Source organism: Coptis chinensis, chromosome 6 (genome assembly GCF_015680905.1).
Source record: "Coptis chinensis isolate HL-2020 chromosome 6, ASM1568090v1, whole genome shotgun sequence".
Taxonomy (NCBI): domain Eukaryota; kingdom Viridiplantae; phylum Streptophyta; class Magnoliopsida; order Ranunculales; family Ranunculaceae; genus Coptis; species Coptis chinensis.
The window spans coordinates 95,113,690-95,135,351 of NC_141461.1; the positions used below are offsets into that span (position 1 = coordinate 95,113,690).

The window sequence follows — 21,662 nt, forward strand, 5'->3', positions numbered from 1 at the left end:
CACCAACTAGTATTATCCATTACTCTTATGATGCGGGATTGCTTAGATACAAAGGGAAGCTTAACATTGGCGTAATCACGGACTTAAGGGCTAAGTTATTAGCTACAATTCATTTTTCTTCAGTTGGTGGACACTCGGGCATCCAAGGAACCCACCTCAGAGCAAAGACGTACTTCTACTGGCCAGGCCTTAAGAAAGATGTACTCAACTTTGTGGCCACCTGTGATGTGTGTCAGAGATGCAAAGGAGAACACACCTATCCAACAGGACTACTTCAGCCATTACCACTGCCGGACCAAGCTTGGCAACACATCAGCATGAACTTCATTGAAGGTTTGCCAAAATCTAAAGGAAAAGAAGTTATTTTGGTAGTGGTAGATAGATTCACTAAATACAGCCATTTCATTGCTCTTAGTCACCTTTTTACTGCTGCCACAGTGGCCAAGGTGTTTATGGATCATATATATAAACTACATGGGCTGCCTCAGACTATAGTTTCAAACAGAGACAAGGTATTTATCAGTTCATTTTGGCAAAGTCTTTTCAAATCTTTAGGGACCTCACTTCATCTCATCACGGCATATCACCCACAAACCGATGGTCAAACAGAACGCACCAATGCTTGTTTGGAATCTTATCTCAGATGCATGACTGGGAACAACCCTCAACAATGGGTGAAATGGCTCTCTCTAGCGGAATGGTGGTTCAACACCAACTTCCACACAAGCCTAAAAATGTCACCTTTCACAGCTCTTTATGGATACACTCCACCCCACTTGGCGATTCCACCTACAGTCAGCACATCCATTGCAGCAGTTGAGGATTATCTGAGACAGAGACAGAGACAGAGCATGGTCGAGTTGATTAAAGATGGCTTATGCAAGCCTCAAGAGCGCATGAAATACTTTGCTGATAAAAAGAGAACTGATAGATCCTTCTTGGTAGGTGACTGGGTATACTTAAAACTACAGCCTTACCGACAAACCACAGTCTCCATTCACAGAAATCTGAAACTCTCAGCCAAGTTCTATGGCCCATTTCAAGTAGCTAACAGAGTGGGTAAGGTGGCGTACATGCTCAACCTCCTAGCAGCATCCAGAATACATCCTGTGTTTCATGTCTCTCAACTCAAAAAGAAGTTAGGCTCCACAGCAGTTCCAACGCCTACACTTCCTTTGGTGGCGCACTCCGGGAAACTCTTAATGGAACCTGTTGCTATTTTGGCTCGCCGAATCATCCCAAGAAACAATCAAGCTGTTACCCAAGTACTCATTCAATGGTCTCACACCTCCCCAGAAGATGCCACTTGGGAAGATTGGTCAAACATTAGCACCCATTTTCCTCAATTCAATCCTTGAGGACAACGATTTTTAAAAGGGGATGGTATTGTCATGACTTGCAGGACATACAACAACTGTCAAGTAATTTTTTTTGTTAGTAAGGAGAGTTAAGTAATTGTAATAGTTTAAGTATAGTAGGATGGGAACACGTGTAGGGTTAAGAGTAGAGCAAATCTCTTGGATCCGGTCTTGTTAAAAAGAGAGAAAGGATTGTAAGAGGCCTATAAAGGAAGAACAAGAAAAACAGGCTCATGTTTCAGAGAAATAGAGATTCCTTCTCATTAGTTATAATCAGTTTTATGTCTTAGTTTGATAGTTTATAACACATGCTAACCTTTAGAATTATTGAAGGTTTTAGTGTTTTTGAGGATGGACAATTGCTTTTATGGTTTTAATTTACTGAAAAAGAGGCCAGTTAAGCTCGAGGCCATATATGTAGGGAATCTGGATCCACGTCACTCATTGCAAAAGATATATAAATGTCGCGATAAATTTAGAGATATATACAACTACAAATATCGGTGATATTTCGATAATATTTTCAATATTTATGATATTTGACGGTATTTGACGATATTTTGTTTAGTTAACAATTTTATTTAATATTTACCATTATATTTTAAATAAATGGAAATGATATATCGTTATATATCAAGAAATATCCACAATATCTACGATGTTTTAGATATATCCACAATATTTGCATATCAAACAATGTAAAATATCCCCAAAAAGAGGAATATATCCATGATACATATCAAGAAATTGAGTATCAATAAACACTCATATCCTGATATTTTATATTATGGTGCAAGTAGATAATCCTCACCACCAAATGCTACTAGGACATGTGTTAAAGAGAAGTCCACCAATACCAAGGTGACAGTGTGACACATTGTTGGGAGTTGAGTTACAACTTACATGTCAAAAAAGACTCGCAATGATTACATAATCCATTGGGATATAACAAGTTGATGACACCAATAAAGGCACCAATGCAACGTAATAGCCACGCAATGGAGTTAGTTATGCTATACAGAGAGTAACTCTAGAGGACAAATCGGGGGAAAACTTAATTCGATAGGACACCTTTTTTTTTAAATCACTCACAAGGACCGGGTAGATGAAAGGTCAAGTATACCCTTGACGCGAAATTAAAAACGGCTCGGGTAGATAAAATGTCAAGTATACCCCTAGTACGAAATAATAAACGGTCTGGCCCAACCAAAACGACCCGGTGTATATAGTATGAACAATGATTGTTCATACCTATTTGGGGTATGAACAATCACTATTCATACATTAACATGAGCGATGAACACTCATTGTTCATATAAACAATCATTGTTGATTATTCATACCTATTTGGGGTATGAACAATCACTGTTCATACCTCAACATAATGTATGATCAGTAAAAACACATATTGGAATATGAACAATCATTATTTATACATCAACATGAGCTATGAACAATCATTGTTCATATATATTTGGAGTATGAACAATCAATGTTCATACCTAAACATTATGTATGATCAATAAGAACACTTATTGGAGTATGAATATTCATTGTTCATACCCATATTTTGGGTATGAACAATGATTCGTTTATATATGAAGAATAATTGTTCATACCTATTTGGGGTATGAACAATCACTGTTCATACATCAACATGAGCTATGAACAAGCATACCTATTGGACTATGAACAATTATTGTTTAACACTGAACAATCATTGTTCATACCCCTAGTGGATACTGAACAATCATTGTTCATACTTATTGGACTATGAACAATGATTGTTCAACACTGACTCATTCAATGATTGTCCACTAAGGGTATGAACAAGCATACCTATTGGACTATGAACAATCATTGTTCAAAACTGAACAATCATTGTTCAACACTGAACAATCATTGTTCATACCCCTAGTGGACTATGAACAACTACTGTTTATACCTCAACAACATGAGGAATGGTCAGTAAAAACGTATGTTGGACTATGAACAATCATTGTTCATACCTACCTATTGGATCATGAACAATTATTGTTCATACCCCCTAGTGGACTATGAACAATCATTGTTCATACCTCAACAACAATAAACTTTTTTGGACTATGAACTTTTTTTGGAATTGAATTTCAGGAACTTTTTTTGGAAGTGTCATCCAAGTTGAAAAATAATCAAATTACACACTTGATTCCCTGTTTGATTAATGTTAAAATTTTAGAAAATCTTGGTGGATTCGAACAACCATCTCCTTTGGATATATCCAAAGTGCTCGACCATTTGAGCTAAAGATCCACGCTTGTAGATGTATTGATTGTTAGATTTAGGATTTCCAGTTGAACACGAATCGGTAAAAACTCGATACAAATCACTTACAGGCATTTTATCGAACGCTTTTTGAAACTTTTTTGAAAGCTCCTATCAACAATCAAACTCTTCACTTGCTAAATTAACTAACATCAAAAGAACCACAAACACAATACGCAAATCATCAAACCCAATAAAAATTGAGTATTCTGATTCACAACTACAAAAAACCAGCTCAAATACAAAAAAAACGAAAAAGAAAAATTACTTGATCTTCTTACTTTATTTTCTAAGGTGAGTTAGAACTAGATCTTCTTATTTTATTATACATACCCATAAATCACTTGAGATTGCCATCACAATTTTCTCTCTTTTCAATGAAATTGTTTTTGGGAAGGAGAAAAACATACGTGAGAATGAGAGAATGGGTGTTTTGATAGCTTATAAAATAGCGAAGGGTAATTTTGAAGGGTAAAAATGGGATTTAAAAAAAAAAAAAAAAAAAAACGGACCAACTTATTTATTTTGTATTTGAGGGTTATTTTAATTAAAATCTTGGGTCCGTGGGTTATTAAAACGTAGAAATTGGGTTTGTGAGTGATTATAAAAAAACCATGTCATCTAGAGTTGTTTTGAAACGAAATTGGGCCGTGAGGCTAATTTCTTGTATGCTATATTAGCCTAGAACTTGAAGTGTTTTCTTACCTAAAAAGACACACAAGTCATCTCTCACAATCACTATACTCAACTCTTCTCCACCATTGGAAGACTCTAGTGCTGCCAGATAGTTTGCAACACAATGACATTCTCTATAGACATGAATGAAAAGCACATTCGACATTCTACTAACCACTTCCAGACTTCTAGTATAGCAGCTTTGGTGTCCCAACATATCTATGGTGCAACTTCTTCGTTTTGGGGAATCTCTATGGCTCTCTTAGAATCAGAAGCAACAATATTTGTCCAAGTTGTTCACATCCTCTTAATCCCATCAAAATTGCTTTCATTTCTTGGTATAGAACCGGTGCGGGTGTATGCAAGTAACACCTCACCATCACTGTCTCTGATCATTCCTCTATTTCCTCCAATACTATCTCTTGCATCTGACATGGAACCATCTGTGTTAAGTTTTATAGTACCGACTTCCAGTTTAGTCCATATGCATTGTACAGGGATACGTTGTTTATAAGTGGCTGGTACGCCTAGCTGTTCCAGGAGCATTCTTGCACCTTGATTCAGCTTTACTCAAGCTAGCTAGTATTCCTTGAACATAGACCTTCATGTCGTTCATAAGTTTATTGCATACCACTTGCCATGGTTATATTCAGTTTTAGCCCAAAATCACTACTAAATAGTTTCGCAAAATATGTTTCAGAAAAATCATTAGCGCAAGGAGATGATTCTAATACATAGCAAAAGGGAGAAAAAAACGAAGGTTGTGCCGATGAGATGCGCGTACTCTGATCTGTAGTATAGTGCAGACTGCAGAGATAACTTGATATTTCCCATATCCGAAGGTTAAGTAAATTTATACAATTTAATCAAGAAAACTTTTAAAGGATAAATAGTTAAATACAGCCAGCTATGCTTAACAATTTCAAATGAAAATTATAATCTTAATTTGATTTCACATGAGAATTCTAACTTATGTTATGCCCTATAATATCATATTGTTCATAGACCATGAGGCAAACAATGACATGAATGAATGAACTCACAATGTACATGCAACGAGCTTACCATTCTCAGACTTGTTCAGCTTTAATTTGATCGTTCCCAAAGTTCAGGATCATTGTCACGAACAGTTAAAACTCGAAAGGTCTTTACATATTGGATCCGGGTTGGGCAGATCACCTAACAGGCTAACATCCACCATCTCTTATCCAAGTTTAGTTTCAATTTTAATTTCTTGATCTGCCCATTTCAGCCCATTACATGAAATCCGCTCACGAGTCACGACCAATAGGCTTGGGTTCACCTTGCTCAAATTGCAGTTCTAAGTTCTAACAAACACAACTTAACTTAATTACCTGTCTGTAGAACCTTAGCAGACGGTAGAAGGGTACATGTGCAATTGTAGTCAAAAGACAAACAAATGTCTGTGTAATTCAATAAGCTAGCAGAAGACAAACTTAGACGAAATGTCCGAACTCTGAACACAATATACTGCTAACAAATTCTCAGAGGAGAAATGGATCCAAACATATGAAAACCAAGAGTCCAAGACAGGTTTCATTGTGTCAATGCTATGTACTTGGGCTAAGCTAATGAGTGAAGACCCTAAGATTGGTTGGGAAACTAATACAAAAAACTTTGGCATCTATTACAAAATAAAATCACTAAAGAAATCCTATTTACCTGAATAGGAAAATAATACAAGATTTTGGTCCTGCAAAAATTGATCGAGGAAGTGCTCCGGTTACTTCTCTGCTCACACAAGTAAAAACTTCACTTCTAGAGTTCTAGTCACTTAAACTAAGATAATGCATGAAAACCCCATTTGAGCCTGCACTGAGAGGTGTGCCAGTCAGCCGTGGTTCCTGCAGCAAAGAGGAAAAATAAACAAAACAAAAAATGAGACCTCCTATAGCGTTTGAAACTTGCATGACAGCTCAGGTGACTGAAATGTGCTCTCATCGAGTCATCGATATCTTTCTTGTAGACGCTACCAATAGAATACCATAATAAAAATAAGAAATAAATTGGTAATGAAATGAAAGATTATACTGAAATGCTAACACACAAGATGCAAGAAAGATGTCATATGGTTCACTTTATGAAAGGATAACGGAAGAACAAACACGCAAATTCTTGTACAATCTGCACTGCATACAATTTTTCTACAATCAGTACTAGCTAAAAGACAATAAAAGTAAGTTCCGCAATTGTTTACATACTTTGAGTCTTTAATTCCTAATAAGTAGTAAGAGTCTAAAAGAGAGGGAAAAAAAAGGAAAGTTCTCTCTTCCTCTTCCTTCTTTCACGATACGTCTTCACTCTTCACACCTTTTTCGATTACTTGTGAACTGTGGATCCTGAATTAAGTTCCGGACTCACTCTATGATCCGTTCTTGAGGTCTAACTCTCTGGTCTTCCATTTCGCTAGTACCGGGAAGTTGTTCTCATCCGAATGCAATAAGCTATAAGCTACTCTTGATTCAGACTTCTCATAGCATAGTACTATATCCTTTGTCCTCTAGGCTTAAAAAGGTTTTGAGTAGGGTGATTTCTCAAGGACAAGGGGCGTTTACCTATGATTGGTGGTAAATCTTAGATGACATCTTACTGCTAATGAGGCTATTTGATTATAGAAAGAAGAGAGTAGAATCTGGCATTGTTTGTACATACAGAAAAAATAATAATCTTATGAGTGCACATGGTGTAGAACATGGCAGGTCTTAGTTTTGTAAATGGCCAAAAACAAGGGAGGTGATTATAACAGACACAGGCCGTCCTTTTTTCAGTACAGTACAGCGTGCAGCAGTGTTTGCCCATATTTTTAATTGAATAAAAGAGGATTTTCTGAAGTAAATAAAGAAAAATATATGAAGGATACATAAAGAAACAGACAAAAGAGAGCAACTTATTTTGCTCGCGCAAAAATAGGTATCCAAAGAACATGTAAAGCATCATAATAAGTGTTTGAAACATTAAAAAAGAGAAGAAGCTGAATAAGATACTATGACATATAGAAGGCACGGCCCAATAGTGGTCAGTATGGCATGAAACAAGCCTATAAGCTCAACATCTTGTTTTGGTTGACCAGCACTGAAAGTAATTAAACAGGAAGAAAACCTGACCTGACCAACTCCAGCAACAAGGAATCTTCCAGATCTTGCAAACGCTAGGGAATTAACGTACCCATCCTATATCCAAGCACAGAAAAGTAGGCATGTATTGAAAAATACAAATTGTAGAGTTTATGTGTTCAAGTGACCTCAAAACTGAAAAAGTGCTACTCTAACAGTAAGAAATTTCATTGCCTAGCACTATTGTCATTCTGGGAAGTATATATATATATAACAAACAATCATCTAGTACTTTTAGAACCAAACGAATATAACAAATATAAATGAAAACAATCTACAATCTATCTAAAGCAGAACGGCCAATGTTGGACAGCCAGAGCTAATGAGGGTAGAGCCTCAGATAAGTTCTATAACTATAAGCATTATGAACTATAGATATCCAAGCAACGGAGTTTAACCATATACTCATTAATCTGAAGAGTTTTATTCGAGAGAGGAAGCATACCAAAGGAACATCATACAAAGAACGAACTCTTTCCTGGTCTTGCAAACGTTTTGGGTCCCTTACTATTTCCCACAGACGAACCACCCCATTATTACCTCCTGATGCAGCCAGATCACTTCCTCGGCATACAGTAATTGAGTGAACCATTTTTTCTGCAGTGGGCATGCTATCTTGACCATGCGCGTTGTTAATAGTGTACAAATATTCCTTCCGATGTGTGTTCCAAAGAATAATGCTTCCCTGAAATGTTCCAGATAAGAAATCCTCATTATCTTGTTTCAGATGAAGTGTCAAGACTGCTAAGGAAACAGCCCGAAGAAGGCCCGGATTTAAAATCTATGAACTCCTCCCTATTCAACTACACATTGAAAAAGGGAATATAATTTATCTGCAGAAAGTAGAAACAAACAAACGACAACTTGTACCTACAAGATACTCATATATCAATAATATCCATAGATCACATTAAAAGGGCTAAAAGGCAGACTCACTTTATACAAGCGAACAGTTTTTTGTCCAAAAGTCATCAAACGGTGTCCAGGTAGCCATTCTAATCCCCATAAATTCTCGCAAGTATTAAATGTCTTTTTGCTCCGGAGTTTTCTTGTATCCCATATTATGAATTTTCCCTTAGAGGACCCAGAACATAAGTCTGAGGTATTTTCTCTAAAGGACAACGATGATATAGTCTGGTTATCACCTTGAAAAAGCTCCTGCTTAATAACAGCACAAAAATAAAAAACATGAACAAAAAAAAATCAAAAAAAAATATAGGTGCATGAATATGAATGTAAAGCACAACATTTATTTATTTCTTTTGCTATAGAACATGTATTCTAAATGTATCCACCTCAAAACATGACTCTCTCTCTCTCTCTCTCTGACAACACACATAATTCAAATAAAAGTTACCCTATGCTTAATTAGTGCATATATATGTAATAAAAGAAGCGTAATGATATGAACATTTCTTAAAAATATTTACCCCAATATGCCTTCGTGTACGTATGTCCCATAAATAGACATAACTATCTTTGCCTCCAGCCGCTAAAAGAACAGCTTTAGCATCAACCGCTACGGCCAGAACCGCTTCTTTTTTTGGATCGGATTTGGGATTTCTACTTGGCAATGTATACTGCGACGTTCTGTTTTGGTTTACATCCCATTGTCTAATGGTTCCATCTTTGGAAGCTGAGATTACTTTCTTGTCATCATCAGTTATAGCTACCGCAGTGACAGACTTAGAATGTTTCACCGGCAACTCTACAAATTTACAATCTTCATTTTTTTGAACTCTACAATGTATGAGATAAAATCAAGAAATTAATATCTAAAGATGCATGTGCATGTATTAGGTGTGAAAAAACATTAATAACCTCACCTCCTCCCAATAGCTTCCCAACTAGGCTCCACGTTATTATGTAATATATTAGAAAACTGATTTGCAAGAGATGAAACTATGGTTTCTTTAGGAACAAGGTCTTGAGGTTGACTGTAATCCTCTAGCTTTTTCCTTTCTCTTCCAGTGAACAAACCCATGATATCTTGGCGATATATCCATTTATCTTGTGCTTGTTCTTGTTCTTGTTTTTGGATGAGATGATGAGCAACTCTGTAGTTTAGCTTTCTTTTTCTCACTAAAAGGCAGGGGCTGGTCTTCTTCTAGCTTCTTTTTCCCACGGTCTGACATTTTCTCCGGTTTTCCAAAAAAAAAAGGTGACTGTCGAGAATGAATTTTTCAAAATATTTGATTTTACTTGTTTGTCCCTGGTAACTTGTAAGAAATTAATTTGCCAAAATTAAAGAACGTGTATTCCTTCTCTCTTCATCTAATCATCTTCTTGTGCGGTAGTAAAATTTCATTTCACTTGATTGCTGCCATAGTGCCATACCAATAAAAGATACTGTCCTGATTTAGTGATTTGGATTTTGGAGTAGGTGATAATGTGATATTAGAGTGATTTTTTACTCCCAGAATTGGTTCCTCCAAGCGCTCCAAGAGAATTTTCATTTTTTCCACAAAAAGAGAGAAATTACGACCGTCACAAAATCCTCAAAATTCCTAGTTTTACTAGTTTGTCTCTCATAAAGAAAAAAAAAATAAAAAAATAATAAAAAATAGAATAAACTAACAAACTGTGTATTTCTTTTTCATCTTATTCCCACAAAAACAGATTAATAACAATAATATCATCTTTTTGTTAGCTTGTTATTAATGCATCCATCCGGAAACTAGACACACAACCACTACACTACACAATTCTTATGTTATGATTTTCAAAAATTATATATATCACAAAATATGTAAAAAGGTGCAAAAAAAAAAAAAAAAATAAAAAAAAAAAAAAATAAAAAATAATGAGCTTTTTTGTTACGGCAATATCTATATGCCTCATGTAAAAATTCACCTAGGGCCTCCACAATCTCAGAGCCGGTCCTGCTACCAACATGGATATAGCAGCTCAAAGCACCAAGCCACCAATGGGTAACTCCTAGTTGGTACAAAATGCTTATATACCAAGCAATAGGAATATACATCTTAGGTGTGGCTCAGACGCTCAGTGCAAGGCTCCCAGCAATAGCCTCACTTAATACGCTTTTTCCCAAGCTTATACACCCTTCCACCTTGTAGGTTGATCCCATAATATGCGCAATTAAGGTTCTAGACTTGCTACTATTTATTCACCCAAAGAAAAAAAAAATAGAAACTTGCATGACCGCTCAGGTGACTGAAATGTACTCTCATCGATATCTTTCTTGTAGACGCAATGTAATATCATAATAGCAGTAAATTGGGAATGAATTAAGAGAGTAGAAAATCTACAGTGCGCATGAGAGAGAGAGTGGTGTAGTCAATCGAGGCCACTCATCACGGCAAATGGTGCGTGTATATTGCATCACAAAGTACTGTGCAAGGGCACAAATGTACCGGAGTAGCAGGCATACTCTAGAACTGCTATTAAGAGATTATACTGAAATGCTAACACACAAGATGTCAAAAAGATGTAGGTTTCACTTTACGAAAGGAAAACAGAAGCATTAAAGTTCTGTCGTTGTTGAAACATAAGTTCCAATACACTCAGTCTACACTGCATACAATTTTCTACAGAATCGTTAAGTGTTGAAATTGGACGGTTCAATCATATGGGTGATTGGGTGAATATGAAAGTGGGCATTAGATGCTACTGAAGTTATCAAAGCTGTGAAAGCGCAGAACTTCAATTCGACCTATATTCGATTAAGCTCTAAAAGGACTATTACCAATTCTCTCCATTTTGCTGGTTACAGTGACACCACATGACCACAGGAAGAAAAAAAAAACAAAAAAAAAACCACCATCCAACGGGCGACAGTTTCGCATGAAAAAGGAAAACCCCCAAAGGCCCAAATAGCATCTCCGTGAACTCCAACATTTGCACCAATGGAAAATCTAGCCTTTGATGCCGGCTAATTAAGTGTCTTTTGTCTTTCGCTGCGGTCTGCACGCTCAAACCTGACACAAGTGCAAATGTCAGTGGACACAAATTAATTGCATATACCAATTGTCCACAGTTATAGATGCAAGCAAAGGGGGGAAGGAACAAATAGGACAAGAGCTGTTCATAATATACGACATAACTACATTTTTTACATTTTTTTCCACTGTTGCTAATAAAATAATTTATTGGATATAAAGATGCGAAAGGAGTGGATCGGTTAAACAGGCATAAGTGCATAACTAAGAAATCCATCTAGATGAAAGCTTCTAGCAAAGTTCCCAGGAGTCCACCCGCCTGCCACTGCATTGGCATAGGGAGAACTGCTTTTGGGGAGAAAAAAAGTTGGGAGGTTTATTTTGATCGTGTCATTCCTAAATAGAGCTGTGGTGGAGCCTGTACAATTTTTTTTTTTTTAAGACTACTACTTAGCACCTAAAAATTTGGCAAAAACAATCCTTGAATAAAAAACAACATCAACTGATTTTCATAAATATCATTATAGTATTGAACCCAATCCTTGAATCAAGTTCCCATATAATGGTACTGACTACTTAGTAAGAACGTCATCTTCTGTTAATAGAAAATATTAAACTGCGCTTCTGATAATTTGAGTTCAGATAGCAATGTTCCTCTAACAAGATTTACACAATAATAAAAACAATCCAGTTAACCAGCTCAGACATTTAGGATCGAACTGCTAAATAAACTGAAAGGGAATACGTGTGCACTTGCAGTGCCTAGCAGATATACTTTGTCCAGACTTATCAGCAAGTTATGTGCGTAGTCATATAGATAACAATAATAGATAACAATAAATGAAACTTGTAGATATTCAAGGAAATGAAGAAGATAATGACAACAAGTGAACAGATACTCGGAGGGAATCGACATCCATCAAGGATTATTCATGCATGGGCTGTTCAGTGCTTGCCCACGTTATTAGCATGTGATAACAAAACGAGAACAATTATAAGAATAAAATGAAATAAATAAAAGAAAAGAAAAGGTGGACGAGTTTTTACCTCAACAAGTACTCTTCCTTGTTTTGCAGCTTCTTTTGCTCTGTAATTCTGCTACTCTTTTGCAAAAGATCTTGCTTTCTTTTGATAAATTGTACAGAAGTCATCGTCGTCTGAAAGGAAGGTGGGAATAAAATCGTCTTCATCGTCTTCAGCATCTTGATTTGTTCTACTCATGCTAGCTGCAATATTGACAGACTGTATTAGAGAGAAAGAAAATACACACACTTGTACTACTATCCACCACTACTGCACAAACATGAGGTGAACCGATATTGTTAGTTATTCAATAATGGCAAGACCACCAAAATCCTCCATACCTTCGTCAGATACATAATCCATCCCTCTTTTCAAACATTCCACTTTAGATTCCTATTTATCGCATAAGAGGCAGTAAGAGAATGATCATCAATTAGAGTAAATCAATAGTACTAGTATGCTTAAGAAAGATCAATGATCGTACCGCTATCTCTGCCTGATCGTGTCGAAGACAGCCACCATATCGTAGCTTCGGTTCAATTAGTTTTATCTGTAATGAAATGCAAAGGTGCCATTACCAAGAGGAAATACATGAAGTGAATCACGTAATAAAATCATGTGTGGGAAAGATATATAACCATCCTGAGAAGTTCAACTTCTTCAGCTGTTCTCTCTCTTTGAGTGTCTCCCTTCTTTCTAGGGGTTGGCCTTTCCCTGTAAAGAAAAAATAAACTTGAGTTTGTAAAACTTGATAAATAGAGGTAGTACACATATCTAGATTTAAACAAAAAAAAAACAAAATGTTGGAAAATTAGAATCAGAAAAAACTTACTTAAGCAAACACTTCTTCATGGATTAAAATCAAAACCCTAGAATCACAGAAGTAAAAAAATAATAATAAAAAAAAAAATTGCGAAGAGAGAGGAAATTATTTTGAAAGAATTTTACAGAGAAGATTTTGGGAACAAGAAATTGGTCCCAAGGCCCAATTTTGGAGAAAATGAAGTCTAGAGGACACGGTTTTTTGTGAGTAACTCACAAGGACAAATTTTGGGGAAAAGTAACTCACGAACCCACTATTTCAAAATTAGTAATCCTCGAGGACAAAATAAGTTGGCCCCGCCTTTTTATATTTTTTAAAATGCCAGTTATACCTTTCCGTGAAAATAACCCTCAAGGACAAATGACCCGGATTTAAAATAAATATTTTCCAATTTTACCCTTTCTGTCATTTTACTATGAACAATGAGTGTTTATACCTTCTGCTGGTGTATGAACAATGATTGTTCATATCCAAATAGGTGAATGTACCTTATACAATATATTGATGTACTATGAACATTACTAACAAAAAAAAAAAATATTGAATGTTCATACCAAAAGGACTATGAACATTCAATGTTCATACCCAAAGACTATAAACATTGAATGTTCATACCCAAAGGACCAAGGACTATGAACATCGAATGTTCATATAATCATATCCAATGACTATGAATATTGAATGTTCACTATGAACATCGAATGTTCATATCCCAGGACTATGAACATTGAATGTTCATACCCAAAGACTATGAACAATCAATGTTCATACCTACCAATTGAAAAAAATTTAAAAGTAGTCATGAACAATGATTGTTCATGTTTGATGTATGAACAGTGATTTTTCATACTCCCAAATAGGTATGAACTATCCATGTTCATAACTGGATCAATGTTCATACCTATTGGATCATTGTTCATAGCTCCAATAGGTATGAACACTCATTGTTTATAGCTAATGTTTGTAATTGGGAGTATGAACAAATGAACAATGAGTGTTCACACCTGCTTAAAGGTATGAACAATGATTGTTCATACTAAATACACCAGGTCGTTTCGCCTAGGCCGGGCCGTTAATTATTTCGCGTCAGGGGTATACTTGACATTCCATCTACCCGATCCGTTTTTTATTTCCCGTCAAGGGTATACTTGACCTTTCATCTACCCGGTCCTTGTGAGTTACGAAAAAAAAATGTGTCCTTGAGAGTTACGTTTTCGGCAGTTTTGTCCTTGAGAGTCACTCCCTGTTTTGGGAACTGTGGGATAATTGGTTTCTTTAAAGTCAGTAAATCAGCCATGGGGATTTTGTCCATGCTGCTTATAATTTAGAATGAAAGAAGGATGGTTAGTTGTCCACTTTCTTTTTTCTCTAGATGAAGATGCAACCTTGAAGAGCATTCCCAAGACCATTAAAAATTCATACCTTGTTTCCATAATATTCTTCCTCATTCGTTTCTGCATCCGAAGTCATTCTCGGTGAGCACTTTGCTTAGTCTTACGCACAAGAACACTGGGAAAATACATCTGTCATATTTAAAAATGAATGCACATTAGCAATTTACTCATAAAGCAACCGTAACTAAGAGAAACCAAGTAAAGTAGCATACCAAATGTTCGTCAATCAGCTTAAGTGCTTTCCTATAATTTCTTGGTAACTGAACTAGCATCCGATATTTATTTGGCACGCGAGCTCTTTTTTTATTTTTCACTTTTAAGTATAAGAAGCCTGCACAAAAAACAAAATGTATATTATATCAACTAGCAAGAACCTCTCTAAATGGAAGATCAATAGCTGAGAACCTAGAGCACACACCACAGGCTGGACCAAATTACACAAAAAGTGTGTCAACTATATAATATAATAACAGTCCAACTCCCTGAGATTTGCTAATATCGTAGCCAGGAAGGAGAAAAAAAACCCAACCCAACAACAACTCAGAGGATTAGTATAATCTATTGACATCATGCCCATCTAAAGATTTTTCCTTATGGACATCAGAAGGGAGCCCTCCAAAAAGTGTTCAGAATGACATTAAAAGAAGCTTAATTTACACCCCATGAATATTGGTTACCCATCTTGGTACCCTGACAGACACTAATTTAGGTCTGCAATTTGGAAGCACTAATAATTTCTTCGTTGCCGTTACTAATTATATGAGTTTAGGTGAAAAGATCAAAAAAATTCAAAATAAAATAAGAGAATATTGTTATTACCATCGCTGTAGTGCAGTGTAACGTAGTCATCGGGGCATGAGGAGAGTCGTTTGGAGATCCCAGTTTTTACGTTGTCGTTCTTCTTCATCCTCGAATTCGTCTCCTTAATATTTTTGTACCCTTTCGGTATTTGTATGTGTGTTTAAGGTACGAGGTCGCCGGGTACATATACTCTTTTAAAGATCAGGCAGAAGAGGGCTCCAAAATTGTTTCTCCAACTGTCCAACAAACTCCAATTGTGTAAGTCATAAGTGTACCATTGAGTGTAGAATTCAGAATGTTTATTGGAAAAAGGAGAGTAGAGTTTAGAATTGTACATGCGTACAGTTTATCGGAATCATTTTATGGCATTTGTTTTCATTTTTTTTTTTCTCTCAATGTGTTTTTCACAGTTCAAGACTTCACGATTATACAACACTCAGGTAGAGAAGTCACATAGGTCCAATCTGTTGACTTAATCAACATTATTATATGGGATTATAGATTATAGATAGACAGATGATGATAATGAGAAGGCCAAACACTACATGATTATAGCTTTGCTGCACTTTTTTTTTTGGCACAGACAAAGAAACATAACAGTCTTCAGTAAGATTTTTTATTGTTTGAGATATCCAAAAGTTACACGTTTTTGCTGTTATGTAATAACTTTGTCGATATTATACAAGAGATGTTTACGATATGGTATGCCCAACAAAAAATGTGTCTAAAGTTGTTTCATGTGTGATTGGCGGTGGTAGCTCTAGTGCTAGCTACTAGAGAATCGGGAATCGTCTATAAACCAGTGAAAAAGCCTAGAAATCGTCTACAATTAGCCTAGAGAATTGGGAATCTTTCTATGTGCAGAGAGATCCCATCTACGATTTGGTGAGTTTTATTTATTTATTTTGCGTTATTCTATTTAGGTTGCATTATATATTTATTTTGCTTAATTATGTTGCAGCATGACATTTTGAGAGAAACTGGAAATATGATACGACGCGGTATGGATGCGGGTGTCAGTGCAATTCCTAAGGATGTGATGACATATTTCCAGATGGCATACCAGATGACTCAGACACAATTTATTCCTCATGGAGATTGGGGTATGATGAAGTTGTAAAATTTGAAACAACTTTATTTATTTGATGAAATTGTAAAATTTCAAACAATGCATGTGACTGGTTTTGTTATAGAATTCGTTGTTTTGATTTATGTTGTGGATGTTTGATTATGTTGGAAATGATTTACGAGTGTTTGAGTTTCTAAGTGCAGGATGTTTATGAGTTTATTCGTTACATAAAAACACTTGATTTTTTTTTTGTTCCAAAAGGCCCAGGCACGCCAAATTAAATGAAGTTGTTTTATAAGGCGCAATCTTGCCAATTGAAATTGTTTTGTAAGGCCCAGTCATGCCAATTGAAGTTGTTTCATAAGGCACAGTTAAGCCAACCAAAATTGTTCTATAAGGCACAATGATGGCAAATTTGCCATTTAAACCTTTTTTTTAGTACCAAACAGCCTACACTAGCCTATTGGATAAAAAACATGTGGCAGACATCTACAAAACATAATCATTTTGGTCCCAAAAGTCCGATTTGCGCCTTAGTTGATGGTTTCATAAGGCACAATTTAGCCACTTTTTTTTTTAAGCAAGCAACCATAATTTGATCAAAATAGCACTAATTTGCCGAATAGAAACATTTAGTTTCCAACGTGTGCCTTATAAGGTGGGTTCATAAGGTCCAATATGGCCTTGTGAGTCGGTTTGATCGATAAAAGAGGTTGCAACAGGTTAACGTTAACTTGATGTAGTTAGGGGGGTGCCCAACAGAAGACATGTTTTTTAGGTCAATGACAAACTTGTCATAATTTTTTTTTTTTCGGGGTCTTCCCAACACAAAATAGAAAGTGACCGTAACGAGTACCTTAACATTTGTTTTTAAAGGAGTCTGGCTACTCAATAACCGGGTACTGGGATCAAACCCCAACAACCGCTCTGTATTTGATGACACATACATGTCTCCACTTAACGACCTGATAACTTCCCCGTTTCTCTACTTACATTTCCCATTTTTCTATTTTTTGTTTTTTGGTAATTACCAAAAAAAAAATCATTTTTTTCTATTTATTTCTTTCCAAAAACCAAATACACCACTAAATAAAATTTACTAAACTTAGAGTACGTTTGGAAACCTTGAGAATTCTTATCTTAACCGAAATTGGTGGGTTTTCTTATTCTCATGTGTGTTTGGTTGCACATAACTGATGAGAATTAGAATTCTAACAAGACTTGGATTCTCACCCTAAAACTATGTTAATTGGGATTCTCACGATAGTTAAGGCTAGTTAATTTCTTAGATATAGTTAACAAAGAAGTGCATCTTTAGAGAAAAAAAAATTGCAATATAGTGGTCCTAAAATATGGAAGAGTCTTAAAGAACCCTTATTTAATTAAATGACACGTGTACATGTTTTTGAAGGGACTAAGATAATTCTTATGGACAACCAAACGATCCTATTTCTCACATTATCATTTAGAGAATTCTAATTCTCATTCGTTCCCAAATGTACCCTTACTCGTCTTCTTCTTTTGTCTAGTGTTGTCAACTTGCCATTGCCATGTCCCGATGTCCATCAAGAATAAGCTCTTGCTCCAATTGCTTTTCCTTCTAATAAATAAAATTCAATCAATTCATATTAAGCACTAACAAATTGATAAAATTTTACAAGATTATGACTTTGAAGTGTTTTAGAAGTACATGCATGAAGGCATGAGTATGGGGATAATAATGAAGAAGGGTTCTCTTTGGGTTGAAAAACAATGGTTCATTTCTTCTATTGGGATTAATAATAAAGTTTTCATTTTGATGATTATTCTTTTCTATGATTACAAATAGAAATCCTATAAAAAGGTTGTTAGACTTGTTCTTTTCCTTGTAAACCACAATTATAGAGCAGAAATAAGATGATTGAAGGTTTAATTTATATCAATATAATAACAACTCAAAATTATCAAATTTCATATTGATGAAAACTTTTTAGCTTTGGAACAAAACAAGTTTATAATATTTACATCTCTTTTTGCTTCTTTGTGTTTTTTCTAATTGAATTCTGGGTGTGGGGGTGTTCAACATGTTTGCACGATCGGTTTGATAGTTTTTAGGAGAGGAAGAGCGCCTTTTGTTTCCCTGGGTTTTCTACTTTTCTATTGTTGGGCGAACCCCAATTTGTGTTGGGCGGACTCCCACAAAAAAAACAATTATTACAAGTGTGCCATTGGTTTCAAAAAAAAAAAAAAAAAAAAAACAATTATTACAAGTATGTCATTGGTCTCCAAAAAATTGAATTCGAAACCCCAAACTTAAACAATCCGGCTAGGTCGTTTGGACTAAGTCCCAAACGGTGTGGCCAAGTCGTTTGGACTAAGTCCCAACGACTTAGCCACACCGCTTGGGACTTAAATCCAAACGACCCCAAAATTACACCGTCAAGAGCCCAAAAAACAGAACTTTGAATTTTTTTTCAAAGTTCAAATCCCAAACGACATGGGCACATCGTTTTGGACTAAGTCCAAATGGTGTGGCCATATCGTTGGAGACTTAGTCCAAATGGTGTGGCCATATCGTTGGGGATTTTTCTAAGTCCAAACGGTGTGACCATTTTTTTCTAAGTCCAAATCCCAAACGACATGGCCACATCGTTTTGGACTCAGTCCAGACGGTGTGGCCATATCGTTTGGGATTTGAACTTTGAAAAAAAATTCAAAGTTATGTTTTTTGGGCTCTTGACCGGTGTGGCCGGGTCGTTTGGACTAAGTCTCAAACGGTGTGGCCAAGTCGTTTGGGACTTAGTCCAAACAACCTAGCCGAGTCGTTTAAGTTTGGGGTTTCGAATTCAATTTTTTGGGGACCAATGACATACTTGTAATAATTATTATTTTTTTAGATTTTTTGAAACCAATAGCACACTTGTAATAATCGTTTTTTTTTGGGAGTCCGCCCAACACAAATTGGGGTCCGTCAGTAACAAATACCATAAATAATAACAGGAAGTTAACTTTTTGTTTAGGCTAAATCTATGGTGCGCCAGATGTATCGGATATGCGGGATTCTTGTCCACTCATTCTGCAAACTGGCAACTGATAGAATAAGTGTACAAAAAAGGGTAAAAAGGGTATATCACTTTCAATAAAAATAAAAATAGCCGTATGCCCGTATTAGATTTTTTTTATTGTACGACTCCACTAGTAACCAGTTTCGTCTCCCTAGAATTTTTCTCCCTCTAAAAGCGAAACATGGTGATTAAATAGAGAGTTCTCATAATCAACTTGTAGCAATTGGAGTGTTTACTAGTCGGAAATTATTATTCTTCATCATCTTATTATAAGTATAGGAAATGTCGCTAGTGAATGCCGAGATCTTGTTCTTGATCCCATTGCTTGCTATGAGGGAGTAGTATTCACATCCAATTAATACCACACACGTGTCCAGCTTAATTATAAATATCACACTGACCTCATGTCCGCAGCTCGCTTCATAGCGACTCACATCATTAGCTTGCACACCCGATCTAAGGTATTCGTCCTCTGAGCTCACTCCAGAGTAGCTCAACTCGCACACCCTCACGCAGAACATTCCACCTAGTGACATCATCCATTATCCAGATGTAATCATTATCAGAGCCATACTGACACAACCCAACCACTCCCCATCATTGCGGACTTCCTACCCCCACCAATCCTATACGCATCCCTGATCTCGACCACACATCTGTACTCGTCAGTACACGTGTAGCGCAGATCTTCACGCTCAACAGCTATAAATACCCCCCGCTGGAACTACGTCAGACCTGATTCTTCTCTCCCCCCAGAATCAAGAGAAGATACGTAGGCAGTTCGCTCATCAACGAACTCGGTCTTACCCACATTCAATCCCATTCTCCTTCTCCCCTTGTATGTAAAGGTGAACCAAAACGCTCCTTTACATTGGTGCTGTCTGTGGTCTTGATTCCTTGAGAACCACTTCATAAATCCTACCACCAAAAAGAAAAATTTTCAAGCCCACGAAGCATGGAAAGCCTCGAAGCTCAAGTCCAGAGTTTAGTCGGTCAACTAGGCATAATGAACGGGCACATTACCCTACTCCGGCGGGAAAAGTCTCCAAATTAAGATTTTTTTGTTCTAATTTCTTTTGGATATTAGTTCGATCTAGTGCAGGTCAATCAAGCTCCAATGCACACTGGGGGCTAGCCACAACCATCTCCGGACTGTGGCTCATTGTTGCCATCTAAACAAGTTCAATTATGTTATTATGATCCATGCATCTCCAAAATTACTACTGTTAGTTCGTACTAACTCTTTGGTGCTAGCTCGCATTTTTACAGGTCAATGAAGCTCCAAAACTGGGGCTAACTATAGTCACGCCAATTCAAGGCTAGCTATTGACGACGATCTCCAAAGCAGGATGCCCACAGACTCACTCGGGTCACAACACCCAGCTGAATATAACGCTCACTCGAGCTCAAACACTACATAGCATCACCACTTCTCTCCTGTTGACAAGACCCCAGAGGTTGTCTGTCTTCGCTCCTATTATCAAGACCCCAGAGGTCGTCTCCGCTCCTATTGTCAATACCCCAGAGGTTGCCTCCGCTCTTGTTATCAAGACCCCAAAGGTCGCCCCAGCTCCTGTTATCAAGACCACAGAGGTTGCCCCAGCTCCTGTTGGCAAGACCCCAGCTAAGGTCGCACCAACTCCTGTTGCCAAGATCTCCATTCCTCCGGTCGAGAAACAATCACCCGAGACCAGCTCCGCTGAGGTCGCTTCATCTTCTACAGCAGTTCAGCATGAGGAAACCACTCACAGCTCATTCTCTATAGAACAAAACACTCTCAAGAGTTCAAACGTGCTCAAGCATAAAACGCTCTCTTGAGCTCATAGGCTCCATAGCCTCTCCAATTCTCACTAGTTGAGGACCTATACTTCTAGAATCAACTCAGTGAGAACACTCTCCATGAGCCATACGTTTTCTTAAGCTAACACGCTTTTAGCGGGCAACACGATCTCCAGGAGCAACACGCTTTCTTAAGCTAACACGCTCTCCGCGAGCAGCACGCTCTCTAGAGCTTACAGGCTCTATAACTTCTCCAAGTCTCGCTAGTTGAGGGCCTATATTTCTAGGATCAACTCAGTAAGAACGCTCTCAGTGAGCAGTACGCTTTCATAAGCTAACACGCTCTCCGTGAGCAGCAC

At 36.8% G+C, this 21,662-nt stretch overlaps 3 protein-coding genes across 5 annotated transcripts; 1 reads left to right on the forward strand and 2 right to left on the reverse strand.

Annotated features, from left to right (window-relative positions):
- Nucleotides 1-734: 734 nt before the first annotated feature.
- On the forward strand, nucleotides 735-1,358 carry LOC147495669 (uncharacterized). The gene has a single exon (XM_086568448.1). The coding sequence runs from the start codon at nucleotides 735-737 to the stop codon at nucleotides 1,356-1,358; it is 624 nt and encodes a 207-aa protein (XP_086424574.1).
- A 3,980-nt stretch (nucleotides 1,359-5,338) lies between these two features.
- On the reverse strand, nucleotides 5,339-10,205 carry LOC147495670 (U3 snoRNP-associated protein-like EMB2271). The gene is made up of 6 exons (XM_086564300.1): nucleotides 9,298-10,205; nucleotides 8,902-9,211; nucleotides 8,408-8,629; nucleotides 7,917-8,156; nucleotides 7,463-7,528; nucleotides 5,339-6,202 (listed from the first exon to the last, which is right to left on the reverse strand). The coding sequence occupies exons 1-6, from the start codon at nucleotides 9,453-9,455 to the stop codon at nucleotides 6,125-6,127; spliced, it is 1,074 nt and encodes a 357-aa protein (XP_086420426.1). The 5' UTR covers nucleotides 9,456-10,205; the 3' UTR covers nucleotides 5,339-6,124.
- A 921-nt stretch (nucleotides 10,206-11,126) lies between these two features.
- Nucleotides 11,127-15,987, reverse strand: LOC147495671 (uncharacterized). Of its 3 annotated transcripts, XM_086564328.1 has the most exons (9): nucleotides 15,747-15,882; nucleotides 15,430-15,647; nucleotides 14,823-14,941; nucleotides 14,639-14,739; nucleotides 13,032-13,107; nucleotides 12,878-12,943; nucleotides 12,735-12,786; nucleotides 12,418-12,596; nucleotides 11,127-11,409 (listed from the first exon to the last, which is right to left on the reverse strand). In XM_086564328.1, the coding sequence occupies exons 4-8, from the start codon at nucleotides 14,674-14,676 to the stop codon at nucleotides 12,469-12,471; spliced, it is 360 nt and encodes a 119-aa protein (XP_086420454.1). In that variant the 5' UTR covers nucleotides 14,677-14,739; nucleotides 14,823-14,941; nucleotides 15,430-15,647; nucleotides 15,747-15,882; the 3' UTR covers nucleotides 11,127-11,409; nucleotides 12,418-12,468. The 3 variants fall into 3 exon arrangements, with proteins under 3 accessions (XP_086420454.1, XP_086420455.1, XP_086420456.1); XM_086564329.1 differs by having other exon boundaries at nucleotides 15,430-15,987; XM_086564330.1 differs by lacking the exons at nucleotides 14,639-14,739; nucleotides 14,823-14,941; nucleotides 15,430-15,647; nucleotides 15,747-15,882 and adding an exon at nucleotides 13,226-13,264.
- Between the last annotated feature and the right edge of the window lie 5,675 nt (nucleotides 15,988-21,662).

Coding starts and splice junctions, on each gene's coding strand:
- LOC147495669 (XM_086568448.1), top strand. CDS start 735: ATGTCACCTTTCACAGCTCTTTATGGATACACTCCACCCCACTTGGCG.
- LOC147495671 (XM_086564329.1), bottom strand. CDS start 14,676: ATGCAGAAACGAATGAGGAAGAATATTATGGAAACAAG. Junction 12,787..12,877: donor ACGATCAGGCAGAGATAGCG/GTACGATCATTG, acceptor TGCGATAAATAG/GAATCTAAAGTGGAATGTTT. Junction 12,597..12,734: donor GGATTATGTATCTGACGAAG/GTATGGAGGATT, acceptor TCAATATTGCAG/CTAGCATGAGTAGAACAAAT.
- LOC147495670 (XM_086564300.1), bottom strand. CDS start 9,455: ATGGGTTTGTTCACTGGAAGAGAAAGGAAAAAGCTAGAGGATTACAGT. Junction 8,630..8,901: donor GTACACGAAGGCATATTGGG/GTAAATATTTTT, acceptor GTTATTAAGCAG/GAGCTTTTTCAAGGTGATAA. Junction 7,529..7,916: donor CTTTGTATGATGTTCCTTTG/GTATGCTTCCTC, acceptor GCTTGGATATAG/GATGGGTACGTTAATTCCCT.